This window comes from Heloderma suspectum, chromosome 5, assembly GCF_057233095.1.
Source record: "Heloderma suspectum isolate Gila_16-S chromosome 5, 16-S_ref, whole genome shotgun sequence".
Taxonomy (NCBI): Eukaryota; Metazoa; Chordata; class Lepidosauria; order Squamata; family Helodermatidae; genus Heloderma; species Heloderma suspectum.
The window spans coordinates 186,079,599-186,095,004 of NC_139462.1; the positions used below are offsets into that span (position 1 = coordinate 186,079,599).

Sequence of the window (15,406 nt, forward strand, 5' to 3'; positions counted from 1 at the left end):
TTCTTTTTATCGCTTTTTGTTCTAGTAGGCACTTTGCCCTTTTGGACTTACGACAAAACATAAATTATATGCAAGTGTAGAGTACTTGAAATGATGAGTAAGCGGGAAAAAATGTAGGTGGAAATAACCTGAGGGGTACACTGTCTAAAATAGATAAACTACATTAGGATTTCACCATCCAGCAACATACAGGCTATATGAAAAAGCAGGATGATTTAGGAATCCAAGTGGGTGGAATTTATGCATTTATTCTTGGAAATTTTAAATTGAAAATATAACCCTGTGTAAACTTAGTTGAAAAATATTATAAAGTAATTACACAAAGGTATAATACTCCAGAGAAAATTGGGAAGATATTGGTCATATTAAAAAAACATTTGGAAGGAAATTCTCATTAGCAATGTCCTAGATACTGCTTTGAGACACTTAAGAACCCCACTATATGAAAAACAAAATAAATATTTTGGATTATCAGTCAGAATTGCCAAAGTTTGTGGAGAGACTTGAAAACAATGTTTTGCAATCCATTAGTAGATTAAGTAAAAATCTCCTCTATTTTAAATGTTTTTGGTTTGTGTGTTATTCTGTAATTTGTAGCTCTGTACTCCCATCTGTATATTCTGAACATTGGAATAAAGGGTAGGCAGAGCATTTGCAGATAGATCTACCTGTTGGTAGGCATACCAGTATTCTTTTTGAAATAACAGAAAAGGGTGCCTGGATATAAGTGAACCTACTCAGAATGGGATGCCTACCATTTTAAAAGGAAACCTTGCAAGGCACAACATTCCCTCACATTATGCAGACAATGAGAGGAAAATTACTAGAAATGAGAGATTCTCTTACCTGCAACAAAGCGCTTCTACCCCTGGCAAAATATTAACTGCTTAGAATTTGATCCAAGCTGGAGAAAAATTTAGGGCGATTATAAAGCTTGCTTCTCATTTGAGGTAGACTTTTACAAGCCATTGAAGTTCTTCTCTTCTCTAAAACTGGCTTGGGAGAACGTTGCCAGCATCCCTATTTATAAGGCAAAAACAGTACCTTAACCTGTACATGCAAGGATCCATTGAACCAGTACATACTCTGGGGCATCAGTGTAATGTGCTTCTGGCTGTTCACACCAGTCACGGTTTCAAGGAAAGCCCCAAGTAAGCTACATAACATTAGTCAAACCTCTACCTTGAAACTTTTTCAGAGACACAGACTCAATTAAGGCCTTTATTGTTCACATGGTTGAGTTCTATGGGACTTCAGTTTGTTCTGTTTCATGCAACTTTGCTTTCCTTGGTTCTGCTGTTGCTTTAGAAAACCTGTCACTGTTCCTTACCTGGCAACAGCAGTTCTTTTTCTCTGTGTTTTCAAAGCCCCATTTTTCAAAGCTGTAAGTGGTTCACAGCAATTATCAGTATTATTTCTGGTTTCCTGCATATTCAGAGAGATGATTTCCTATGCTCATATATGTTGTGCTACTATGAATCATACTACCTGTGTAATTAACTTGTTTCCCTTAAAGAAACAACACAGCACAACATTACTAACTACATTTCAATAATACTAAGAGCATTAGTGGCCTTTCCTTGTGATCATGACATTAGGAATGTTTTTAACAGCATCTGTTACAAAGTAGCATTGAACAAAGTGCTGTTGGGGGTGGGGTCAACATTTATTTCATGATTAGAGTTACAGTGCACGCCTAACCCCCACTGACTGGAGGGGGTTAGGATGCTGCGGAGGTTCCCTTTGGCCAGTGGGGAGGAGCTTAACTAGCAAGGGGGGTGCAAGATCTGTTCACCCCCAAAGTCCAAGTTATGCCCATGAAAAGCTCGGTGGGTGTAAATGTACTACCAGCAGCATTCCTGCCAGGTTTAGCCAGCAAAAAGCCCTGAAATGGGGTGTTCTAGGGGTGGGGTGGGCATTCCCCAGTGAGGCCCTGCAATCTGGACCAGCCTCAGGCTAGCATAGGCATTTTCCTTCCCACTGAAATTAATTGCAAGGAGAACAATTAACAGATCTGCCGGAAGAAAAACTGGTGAAAAACCACCCCTCACTTTCCATCCTGCAGCTGGTATTCCAGCAGTGCTTGGGACATAGTGGCAGATCTCCTTGTTGGGTCAGGACCAGGATTGCTTTACCCAAAAGCAACCAGCCTTGTCACTTCCTCCTTTATGTATTTAGTAGGAGGGGGTCTGTCAAAACATTTAAAGCTAGTTGGAAATAAGAGATGACTATTATTAAATGACATAGAATATCCAGTGTAGGCTATTTATTTTCCTGCTTGTTGAATTAATCCTAAACCAGTGTTAGAGAAATGATGGAGAAGTGACAGATCTTTAGTGTGTTGTTCTCCTTCTAAAAGATGAAGTGTGTAATATGGGAGTCCTCCTGGACTCTGCATAAACTGGGAAAGCTCAGGTGCCTGCAGCGACCAGGAGTGTATTCTGCCAGCTTAGGCTGGTACACCAGCTGCAGCCCTATCTGGAGAGGATGGACCTTGCCTCAATTATCCATGCACTAGTGACATCCAAGCTGGACTAATGTAATGTGCTGCATGTGGGGCTGCCTTTGAACACAGTCCAGAAACTTCAGCTGTACAGAATGCGGCTGCCTGAGTCTTAGTGGGGGCAAGGTGGTCAGATCATATAATGCCTATACTGTGCTAGCTGCGCCGGTTGCCAGTATATTTCCGAGCCCAGTTTAAATTGCTGGTTTTGACCTTTAAAACTTTAAACAGTTTGGGACCAAACTACTTGAAGGACCGCCTTCACCCATATCAGCCTGCCTGTAATTTAGGATTAGCAAGAGAGGCCCATTGCTCACCTCCTGAGGGCATTTAGATATGCAAGTAAATGGAACAAGGCCTTTTCCACAGTGGTCTCAAACCTCTGGAATGAATTGCCATCAGGGGTCCATCAGACCTCATCACTGCAGGATTTTAGGAAGGTCCTGTAGACCTCCTTGTTTACTCTGGCCTTCCCCAGACTATGGGCTTTTCTACACGAAGCTTTTATCCTGCGATCAAAATTGGTTACTCATGGAAGTTTGTGGGTCCTTTACTTGACATCATCAACCTCCAGGGCGTCTCCTGTGCTTGGTGACCATTTCCATGGCTTTATTTGTAATGAACTATTTTAAAATGGTGATTTGAATCTCTTTGTGTACTTAAGGAGTTGTGTTATAACAGCTGCTATACCATAGCACCATCTAGTGGCTATATAGTGAAACATATAGAACTTGAAGATAAAGGAAATTCCCAGAAAAAAGAGGGAAGTGCGTGTAAGGGTATCTTAACCCCGCAAAAAATCTGGAAGTAGAAGCCCCAGTAAAGTTGCAGGATAAAAACGCCTAGTGTAGAGAAGCCCTATGTTTTACTGGACTGTTCTTTTCCATAGCTGCAATTATGCTCTAGGTTTTTAGTATTGTTTTATTGCTAGTGTCTATTGTTTTGTTAGCGAATCCTGTTTCCCGCCTCCTAGCAGAGCAGAGGAAGCTGCTCCAGCTGGTTTAGGGACTATAGAAGCAAGCAAGCTCCCAGAGAGTGAGTGATCAGAGTGAGTGAACAGGGAGAGCAAACAGGAGTTGGCCAGGGGAAGTCAAGGGGGAGGCTCCTAACATGTTTTAAAATATATATATATTTTTCTTGTAACACACACTTCTATACCAGTGGGACTCTGTTTTTAACCTCCAGTGAGTAGAGGACCAAGCACAGGCTACTCTAGAACAAGCAGAAAGCTAGACACAAAAAAGGGAAAAGAGATTATGGAAGGACGAGACTCTCCAGTGGTGGTGACCTGCAAGGTGTGTGTAATGTTTGTTTCCTTGCCTAAGAACAACATGGCCTATACATGCAACAAGTGCAAGTTGATCACACTGCTGAAAGAAAACGTAAGAGGACTGGAGAGGTGACTGTCGACCCTCCAGGGAATAAGAGAACACAAACAGTTCTTGGACAGAGCAGTGGAACTACAGCAGCAAAGTGAAGAACAGAAGCTTGAAGAGAAACAGCAAGCTGAGGCAGAAGAGGAAAACGCTGAGGTGAGGAAAAATGCAGTAGAGGATACTCCTTGGAAAAGGGTGACAGTTAGGAGCGGAAGAACTAGAAGCCACTCTGCACCAGTGGAAGCTGTGGAGCTATGGAACTGTTTCCAGGTACTTGAAGATGAGACTGGAGGACAGCCTGCAGAGGAAGAATTACAGGGGAACCTGCATGAAAGTGAGCAAGAGGCTGAAGGTCAGTCAATCAGAGGCAATGAAACCAAGGCCTACAACAAGAAGAGAAGAGTAGTAGTAGTAGTGGGAGACTCCTTGCTGCATGGGATTGAAACCCAAGTATGTTGCGAAGACCCATGGGCTCACCAGGTATGCTGTCTCCCGGGAGGACAGATTAGAGACGTTGGGTTGCCTGAACTCATAAAGCCCACTGACAGGTATCCCTTTCTTCTCATCCTTGTAGGAACAAAGGATACCGCCAAGCAGAGCTATGAAGAAATCATGTCAGAATTTGAAGCTTTGGGAAGGATACCCAAGAACTTTGGGGCCCAGATAGTTTTCTCATCCATACTTCCAGTAGTTAGAAGAGGGATAGAAAGGGAAAGAAAAATACTCTGGGTGAATGACTGGCTATGAAGGTGGTGCCGACGATAGAGATTTGGATTTTGGGACCACAGGCTATACTTCCTGGAAGATGGACTGTTGGCAAGGGATGGGTGGCACCTCACAAAGGCTGGGAAGAATGTGTTTGGCCACAGCATGAAGAATTTAATCAGGAGGGATTTAAACTGAATCCTATGGGGAAGGGAGACATAAGGTTGGGGGTAACAATGGACGAAGGCTCATGCGCCGCAACCGAGAGAACAGCTCTAATAGTGCCCAATAATTGCCTTCACAAACATGTAGGAAGAAAGCCAGACTATGAAGCACATGGTCTTCGATGTCTATATACTAATGCCCAGAGTATGATAAACAAACAGAATGAACTTAAACTCTTAATACAGGAGGGAAATTATGACTTGACAGGTGTGTAACTGAGACTTCGTGGGATGACTCTCATGACTGGAATACAGCAATTGAAGGATATAACTTGTTCAAAAAGAACAGGAGGAACAGAAAGGGAAGTGGGGTTGCACTATATGTGAAAAATACATATCTCTGCACAGAAATACAGGAGGAGGAGCTTGGTAGCCCCATCGAGAGCATCTGTGTTAAAATGAATGGAGCAAAGAATAAAAGGAACATGGTGGTTGTAGTCTACTATCGGCCACCCAATCAAGGAAAAGACGAGGATGAAAGTTTTGAAAAGCAAACTGCCAATGTTTCAAGGAAGCATGATGTAGTAGTAATGGTGACTTCAGTTTCCCTGATATTTGTTGGGAGACAAATTCTGCAAAACAGGGCCCTTCCATGGAATTCCTGACTTGTGTGGCGGATAACTTCCTCCTACAGAAAGTAGAGGAAGGAAGTAGAGGATTGGCTATCCTTGACTTGATCCTAACCAACAGAGATGAGTTAGTGGATAAAGTAGCAGTTACAGGAACTCTGGGGAAAAGCGACCATGTTATACTTGAGTTCTTGGTTCTAAAGGAAATAAAAGCCGAGTGTAGCCAAATGCATACCCTGGATTTTAGGAGAGCCGATTTTAATAAACTCAGAACAATGATAAGTAAGGTCCCATGGCAAGCGATGCTAATGAGAAAAGGAGTCCAAGATGGGTGGGAGTTTTAAAAAAAGGAAATTCTCAAGGCACAATTACAAACAATTCCAATAAGAAAAAAAGGTGGAAGACAACAGAAGAAGCCAATGTGGCTTCACAAAAAGCTTAGGGATGACCTGAAAACAAAAAAGTTTCCATAGGAAGTGGAAGGAAGGCCAAGCAACAAAGGAAGAGTACAGGCAGGTATCACAGAATTGTAGGGATGGTGTCAGGAAGCCTAAAGCTGAGAACAAGCTGAGGTTAGCAAGGGATGCTAAAAGCAACAAAAAGGCTTTCTTCAGCTACGTGCATAGTAAAAGACAGAGGAAAGAAATGGTGGTTCAACTATTAAATAAGGATGGCAAAATGATAACAGATGACCAAAAAAAGGTAGAAGTGCTCAATTTCTACTTTGACTCAGTCTTCTCCCAAAAGAGGGTCTATGACCCCCCTTGGCAAAGGCGAAGTACAGGCTGAAGGGGCAGGATTGCAGCTTGAGATCGATAGGCATATGGTCAAGGAACACCTAATGACTTTGAATGAGTTCAAATCTCCAGGGCCAGATGAACTGCACCCTAGAGTAATAAAGGAACTGGCAGAAGAGCTGTCAGAACCACTGTCTATTATCTTTGAGAAATCATGGAAGATGGGTGAAGTGCCAGATGACTGGAGAAGGGCTAATGTTGTCCCTATCTTCAAAAAGGGTAAAAAGGAGGAACTGGGAACTACAAACCAGCCGGTCTGACATCAATCCCTGGGAAAATTCTGGAGCAGTTTATAAAGCAATCCATCTGTAAGCACCTTGAAAACAATGCAGTGATTACTTGAAGCCAACATGGATTTGTCAGAAACAAGTCCTGCCAGACGAATCTGACCTCATTTTTTGATCAAGTAACCTCCCTTGTGGACCGTGGGAATGCTGTAGACATCATATACCTCGACTTCAGCAAAGCTTTCGACAAAGTGCCCGTGATATCCTGATGAGCAAACTAGCTCAAAGTGTGCTGGATGAAACAACAATCAGGTGGATCCACAGTTGGCTACAGAATCGGACTCAAGGAGTGCTTATCAATGGGATCTTCTCAAACTGGGGAGAGGTAACGAGTGGGGTACTGCAGGGCTCAGTCTGGGGCCCAGTGCTCTTCACCATTTTTATGAATGACTTGGAGGAGGAGGTGCAGGGGATGCTGATCAAATTTGTAGATGACACAAAATTGGGTGGGATAGCTAATACTTTGGAAGGCAGAAACAAAATTCAAAGTGATCTTGATAGACTGGAGCACTGGGCAGAAAACAACAGAATGACATTTAATAGGGAGAAATGCCAAGTTCTGCACCTAGGAAAAAGAAACCAAAGGCACAGTTACAAGATGGGGGATACGTGGCTCAACCACACTACAAGCGAGAAGGATCTTGGAATTGTTGTAGATCACAAGCTGAATATGAGCCAACAATGTGATGTGGCTGCAAAAAAGGCCAGTGCTCTTGTGGGCTGCATTAATAGAAGCATAGCTTCCAAATCCCGGGAAGTACTAGTTCCCTCTACTCAGCACTGGTTAGGCCTCATCTGGAGTATTGTGTCCAGTTCTGGGCACCGCAGTTTAAGAAGGATGCAGACAAACTGGAGAGGGTTCAGAGGAGGGCAACAAAGATGATCAGGGGACTGGAAACAAAGCCCTATGAAGAGAGACTGAAAGAACTGGGCATGTTTAGCCTTGAGAAGAGAAGACTGAGGGGAGATAGGATAGCACTCTTCAAGCACTTGAAAGGTTGTCCCAGAGAGGAAGGCCAGGATCTCTTCTCGATCATCCCAGAATGCAGGACACAGAATAATGGGCTCAAGTTATAGGAAGCCAGATTCCAGGAAAAACTTCCTGACTGTTAGAGCAATGTGACAATGGAACCAATTACCTATGGAGGTAGTGGGCTGTCCCACACTGGAGGCATTCAAGATGAAGCTGGACAGCCATCTGTCAGGGATGCTTTGATTTGGATTCCTGCACTGAGCAGGGGGTTGGACTCAGTGGTCTTATAGGCCCCTTCCAAACCTATTATTCTATGATTCTATGAATGTTTGCTGCCCTATTATTATATGTTTTTAATTATAATGTGAATTTTAATGTTTTAAGCCTCCTTGCGAGGGCATCTGCCCAGAAACGTGGCCTAGACATATTTTAAAGAAATAAAATAAATATTACCAAGGAAGAGTTTCTTGAACCTATAATAATGGTGTCCGGAAGCTGAGGCTGGTGAGGGATGCTAAAAATAACAACAAAAAGCCTTCTTTGGCCATGGTAGGAGCAAGAATAAGTTCAAGGAAAGGGTACATCTGCTGCTTAGGGAAGATGCTGAATTGGTAGCAGATGATGGAGAGAAAGTGGACCTACTCAACTCCTATTTTGCCTCAGTCTTCTCCCACAAAGGGAGTTGTGTTCAGCCTGGGGACAAGTAGAACAAATGATACATGGAGGGATTTGCAGTTCACAATAAGTAAGTACATGGTTAGAAAGCACTTTAAATGAGTTCCAGTCTCAAGGGCCGGATGAATTACATTGCCAAGTGCTGAAGGAGCTTTCAGAAGTTTTTTCAGAGCCACTGTCTATAATCCTTGAGAACTCCTGGAGAACAGATGAGATTCTGGAGGACGAGAGATCGACAAATCTTGTCCCCATCTTCAAGAAGGGGGAAAAGGCAGATCCAGGAAACTGCTGACCAGGCAGCCCGATGTCAATACTGGGCAAAATTCTTGAATGGGTGATTAAGCAGTTAGTCTGTGAGCTTCTGGAAAATAATGCATTGATTACTAGTACTCAATAATAGGTTCGTCAGGAATGTCATGCCAGACCGACCTTTTTAGAATTACTAGTTTGGTAGATCATGGGAATGCTGTGGAATAGTATACCTTGATTTCAGCAAAGTATTTGACAAGGTTTTCCATGATACCTTTATTGACAAGATGGTAATGTGTGTTGGGCAATAATACAATTAGGTAGATCACAGCTGGTCAAGCCATACTCAATGAGTACTAATTCATGGTCCAGCATCCTCATGGAGGGAGGTCTTGAGTGGAGGGCTGCAGGGCTTTGTTCTTGGCCCTGTGCTGTCCAACATTTTTATAAATGACTTGGATGAGAGAGTAGAGGGATTGCTTATCACATCTGCAAATGCCACGAAGCTCAGACAGATAGCCAACACCATAGACAGGATCAAGATTGATGAGACTGATAAGAGATGAAGATGAGATTCAACAGAGATAAATGTAAAATCTTGCATTTAGGTATGAAAAATCGAAGTCACAAGTATAGGGTGGGGGAGACCTGGCTTGGTGGCAGTATGTGTGCAAAGGAGCTAGGTGTCTTAGTGGTTCACAAGCTGAATGTGAGCCAGCAATGCTATGTGGCAGCTAAGAAAGTGAAAGCAATCTTGGGCTGCATTAACACAAACATTGTGTTGAGATCACGTGAAGTAATAGTTCAGCTCTATTCTGTGTTAGGCCACACTGGGATATTGTGTTTAATTCTGGGATTTTAAGAAGGACGTTGACAAGTTGGAGCACATCCAGAGAAGAGCAACCATGATGGCAAGGGGTCTGGAAACCGAGTCTTATGAGGAACGTTTGAAACAGCTGGGTATAGTTAGTATGGAGATGAGAAGATTAAGGGGAGACATGATAGCAGTCTCAAAATATCTGAAAGGCTGTTATGCAGAAGATGGAGCTAGACTTGTTCTCTCGTGCTCCCAAGGGCAGGACTAGAACCAATGGGTGGAAAATGTAGAGAAGCAGATTTTGGCTAAAACATTTGGAGAAACATCCTAACAGTGCGAGCTGTTCAGCAGTGGAACCAATTGCCTCTGGAGGTGGTTGGTTCTCCTTCACTGGAGGTATTTAAGCAGAAGCTGGATGGCCATCTGTCAGGGAAGTTGTAGCTGCACCCTGCAGTGCAGAGCCTACATTGAGCAGGGGGTTGGACTAGATGATCTCCGAGGTACCTTCCAACTCTGTGATTCTATGATACATTTCAGTTACAAGTTCTTAGGCTTAGCTTTGTGTAATGTGTCTCTTCCATGCATTTATTGTCTGAATGCATTCCTAAGGTAACTGTTTCATTCCATTTTCTTAGTAGTTCATGCTGTTCCTGAAAGGAATAATTGCCCTCACAAACAAAATGTCAGTGATCCAGATCTGTTGCCTTTCCCTCTGTGGTGTTACCTTAAGCCTCTTCATGTTCAATTGCTGAGGTGGCACTATCTTTCAACACAACCTCCATTTGTACTTTGAAAGCACCAGCATGTAAAAACAATATTTTTTAACCTAATATTAAAAATTCATATTTTTTGCTTGTTCTAAGTCTAACTTTGTATTAACCATATACTTTAAACATGGTTTTAGGGCCACAAGCCAATATGCACTTAACTGGGAATAAGTCCCATTGAACTCATAGGGGCTTACTTCTGAATAGACATGTATAGGATTGTGCTACAGGTCATTCAGAAAAATGAGGATGCAGTGTAACAAATCCTTTTGAAAACTTCAGATTCTGTTTGAGTCAGGTTGTGAAGACAATTGCAATCTTCCGTGGTTTTGTTTTGAAGAGACATTAGGAAACTTCCTTATAAATCTCCTTATTTAAGAAGCTTGGTCATGCAGTTAGATGGTTTCACGTTGTATTACCAACTTCACACCATTGCATTAGTACTTATTGTGACAAAATAAGTATCATCTATCTATTATCTAACCACTATTATGTCTAGATACATAAATAGATGTATGTGAAGTTGGGCTTCATTTAATGATTTGATTGCAATCACTGAAGTAATTATCACTGAAGGGGTATTTGAATGTGCCATGAGTGAGGGTCTTCCGTATCAGCCATAGTGGCATTTTGGAACACATTAATCTGTTATTTCTCATCTCTCTTTTAGGAACGGCAAGCAACTATGAAAAAAGAAAGAGGTGGTTCTGACCAAACAAACAAACTAGGTGATCAGAACAAGATACAGAGAACAAATTCCATCACAGTAGATGGACAAGGCCTTCAGGTGTGATTTACTTCTGTTGTTTTTAAAATCTGTACAGCTACTTTTACAACATTTTCTCTGGTCGCAGAATTAATTCAAGCTTGGTTAAACACAAGGATCCCAGATAGAAGCATAGCATCTGTATACTTTAGTCAGACATTCCAGATCTCTCAAGGCGTACAAAAAGTATACGGTACGTTGCTGGTATAGGATTAAAGTTGTTGTTGTTGTTACATTTCTATACTGCCCCATAGCCAAAGTTCTCTGGGCAGTTTACAAAAATTTAAAACATTAAATTAAAACATTAAAGGTAGCCGGAGGAGGACTTTAGATGTATACTGCTGGTAAAGGATTAAAAATGTATATCATCATAGTTTTTCATAATTATCTGAGGTAATTATTCCCTGGATATCTAGTAGATGGCTGGTACCCAGCACATGTAAATGACTAGGGAAACCATCAGAAAGAATCTCTTTCAGATTGAGCAGTTCCAGGACACAGTTTAGAACAGGGGTGCAGAACCTCAGCCCTATGGGCCAAATCTGGCCCTCCAGGGGTGTCCAGATGGCCATGCCTCCTTCCCCTGGTCCCACCCCTGTTCCCCCAACTGCCAGTCATTTGGTGATTTCCCGGCTTTTGCACATTTTTATCCACATTCTAAAAGGTTGAAGTGCCTCTTTAAGGCTTGTATTTTGGCTTGTATTTTTGTCCCGCCTTTGCCTTTGGCCCCAGCCTTTTTACCTTTGGCCCCTCCCAGCACTGGAATACAGCCCCTAAGAGCTTCTCTGAAATTGAATTTAGCCGCCAGGCTGAAAGAGGTTCACCATCTCTGGTTCAGAACTTGCTGAAAAACATGTGTCAGTACAGAAAATGACTATTTACTGAATCATATGAACACATGTGGGCACTCTTGTATAATTATAGGTCAAGATGGTAACAGAGAGGATGGTGGACGCCCATACCCTAAGCATTTGTGCCAGTAGTAATAGTGTGATGTGATTTATGAAATCACTTCATTGCCTGGTGCTTTCTGAAGACATAGCCAGATATCCTCCAGGTGTCTCCCTATAACTTCTGCTAGGTGTGGAGAATCCAATAGGATAGTAAAATTGCAGAGAACATTTTCTGTATTAGAATATAAACATTGAACAATGATACACAGTTGGCGGATTCTCCAGTTCCTTTTCTAGGAATACCATCTGCACAGGACTTTCATGCCTGCTTTTCCAAACTGATAGAACATTTTGCTTTGAAAAGCCCAGTGGGTAATAGGGCAAATTATTTGCTGGCTGTCATTTACATCTGTATTAGCATAGAGTCTGATTAGTAACTTTATTCCAGCTGTGTTCTTGGATTTTGAACATTCAGTAAAAACCTTGTCTCATCAAGGCTGATATATTTTTAACTTAAAGATGTATCTCTAATTGCATGGGTTATTCCTGCTGCAGTTCAGAATTTGTACAGGATTGAGTTACTGTGGGCCGGATCATACATGATGTTCGAACGACCTCCTACAAATATTCATAAAATAACTCTCCCCACTACCACCTCTAGATCTCCAAAAGCATACCAAAAGTATACAGTATTCTGCTGTTATAGGATTAAAATGTATGTCATCATAGCTTTTCATAATTATCTGAGGTATCGGAAATTATTCACTGGATATCCAGTTGATGGCTGGTACCCAATACATGTAAACAACTATGGAAACAATAAGAAAATATCTCTGACATGCTTTAGCATTATACATATAGTTTGTATTTCAACAGATGAAATATTACAACATAGATAACGTTCACTTAAAGGCGCCTTCTTTCTCTATAGTGACTGGTGAATTTGAGTGGTCTGCTATATATCTTATACCTCCATCAAACTAGACAGACAATATAACATTTCCCAAATTAGCCTGAATCTTAATTTGTTTTGAAATATCTGACATTATCTGCATCATTTAGAAAATTTATAATAATACATTGAATGAGTCTTAAGCCCCCCTGCCAAATATAGACAATGAAAAAAAGATTATTAAACCATTGTGGTTTGGGAATTTTTTCTTTTATCAATATGTATTGTAAAAAATAAAAGTTATAGAATATTCATCCATGAAGATTTTTTTGTGAGTAATAAATATCCAATAAAAAACATAGTCATACAGGACTATGCAGGCAACTCAGTGGCAGAGGCGATTGCTACTTATGTACAACTATTATTAATCATAGTTAAGCACATTCATCTTATTTCTTTCTAGCTTAACCAGCATAATGATCAGGATTATTATTTCTAATTAGAGGAAGTAATATATCATGTATAACCTTAAGATGAGCCTCGTTAATTAACCTGAATCCGTAGGGACTTCTAAGAGGCAGTCCATCTTTGTCACAATGAGAACTGTTGGTTTATGCTTCATTCGCAGGAACAAACAACTCTGGAATTAGACTAAATAAGAAGAATTGATTAAATCTCTAGATAAGCATTAAAGATGTGACAATCTCTGATACAGGCTGCAATGTTATCTATGCAGAAACATATGTGTGTCAGTTCATAGTTCTTTCTTCCACCAACCAGATGATTGCCTGGAGAGCTGAACAGGGCTCTGAACTGCTGCATTCCCTTTCCTTCATAGCAGAGAAGTGAAGGTTTCAGATGTGGTTGGGCTGAAACTATCACTACAACCTTATTGAAATTGCGCAGGGAAAAGACTTCCAAATCTAAGAATGTGTACCAAAGGGTCAACTGTTAGCCGAGAACCACTAGGTTGAATAACATAGTAGAAGTATAAAAAGAAATATAAAATTCACATCCATTTTATCAAACTATTTTAGAGTTGATATATAGAATCATACACACAAAAAGTTACAGGTTTCATCTTTTAGTGCATATATATAAGGAAAAACACGATGAAAAGGACAGGATTAATGAGTTCCTGTGGCATCCTCTTAATTTAGATCACACCTCTTCAAGATACTCATCCACTTCTAGTTTTTGTCAACCCTAAAAGTGGTGGAAAGCAAGGAGAAAGGTATGTATTTATTGCTGATAATTGCTATTGATTTTGTTGAAAGTTTGTGTCAATACGTTTTGAGCAGGAGACCAATTCTTTTTACTGAGGGGGAAAAATGTAAGTGTATATATTACATTTATAGCCAAATAATTTTCTAAGTGAAATAACTGGATATTGGGAGTAAACATTGCTGGTGGAAGCCTTGGAAATCCTAAACGTGGTTTGTTTGAAATGAGGAAATAGCTGAGCAAGATACAGGAGTGCAAAAAGTCTACATGGAACCAACCAATCATGTGTCACACTCTTGAAACTGTCTGATCTAGAAAAACTTCATCAAGAAAGGCTGCATCGTCAATACATTCATCTGAAGATTTTATCCAAAAGAAGCTCAGTTGCTAATATGGAATTAAATACCTGATCAAAACTCAAGATGTATTGATTATACTTACTAAATTTTTATGTCTCCATTCAGGTAATTTTACATGAATGCAGTTTCTTTAACGTCATTCAGAGTGTGTTGCAGTTTGCAAAACTGTCATCAGTAATAATAATACTAATTGTATATTGCATCAAAATATGCCTGGGGCAGCACCATGTCATAGGGCACCATCATAGGAGATCCCACGGACAAGTACCATGACTAGAGTCACAAAGTTGCACCACAAGTGTGCTTTCAGGTTAATTTTTAAAGTAGAATGAATAAATTAAATTAAAATGTCACTTTTATCCCTGTTCCCCAAACTGCCTCAAAACACTTATTTGGGAGTTCCATAGCCTCCCTGCGATTAGTAGGTGGAAAACAGAGGTAGAGCTGCATGTCACTCTGCACATTGGTGACACTGCAGTCCAAGTACTTTGGATGACTTCCTCCAGCAGACTCATGTAGATGTTAAATAGCGTGGGTGACAAGATGAAACCTTGCAGTACACCAAAGGCCATGGGGCAAAGTCCCCCAGCATCACCTTCTGAAACTGACCTGCCATATACGATTGGAGCCACCATAACATTGTGCTCCCTAAACTCAACCCAGCTAGGCAATCCAGAAGGATCCACATGGTTGGTGATACTGAAAGCCACTGAGAGGCCCAGGAGAACTAACAGGGTTGCGCTCTTTTTCACTCTTCCTTCCTCTGCCCCTTGGTGGCATTGCTATGTACTTCTTCCTCCTCTTCCTGCACTGTTCTTTCTCTTGTGCATGTAAACAGTACGTCAGATGAGCCTTATGCACCACCTAGTGGTCAAAGGCAAAATTGCTGCTCCAATTAAGGGCGCAATCTCCTATCAAGATAGGCGGCCGCCTCCAAACTTGGAGGCGGCCGCCTATCCTAAGCAGGGCAGGAGACGCACGGGGGGGATCCTGCCCTCTGCACTTCCCCTGCCCTGCTTTTTTGGCTAGACAGCCGATTGCGGATGTCTAGCTGCAGGAGTGCGGAGGAGGGAAGGAGGCTGCTGAATGACAAATTGGATGTGTTGTACATGCAGCTACACTCTCCCCTCCCCGGAACACCCCCAGCCACGCCCCTTTTCGGACCCTCTGTGCTCCTCTTGCAAGTGTGGAGGACGGGGCTGTTCCACACTGCCTCCAAGGCAGTGCGGAAATGGGGGGAGGTCGGTTTTCCAGGAACCGACCTCAGAATGTGGGCTCCAAGGTCGGTTCCCAGAAAACGGCATGTCCTATGCCCATCTAGCCACTGTCT

At 41.7% G+C, this 15,406-nt stretch overlaps 1 protein-coding gene across 2 annotated transcripts in view; it reads left to right on the plus strand.

Annotated features, from left to right (window-relative positions):
• The window catches only part of LOC146344947 (diacylglycerol kinase beta), a 325,000-nt gene that overhangs the window by 109,210 nt on the left and 200,384 nt on the right, over nt 1-15,406 (plus strand). For both annotated transcript variants that reach the window (XR_014792619.1, XM_084860457.1), the window contains exons 14-15: nt 10,613-10,729; nt 13,654-13,727. Coding sequence is in view for 1 of the 2 variants with exons in the window: in XM_084860457.1 (XP_084716583.1) it covers nt 10,613-10,729; nt 13,654-13,727 (191 nt within the window). In the remaining variant the exon portion in view is untranslated. The remainder of the gene's footprint in view (nt 1-10,612; nt 10,730-13,653; nt 13,728-15,406) is intronic.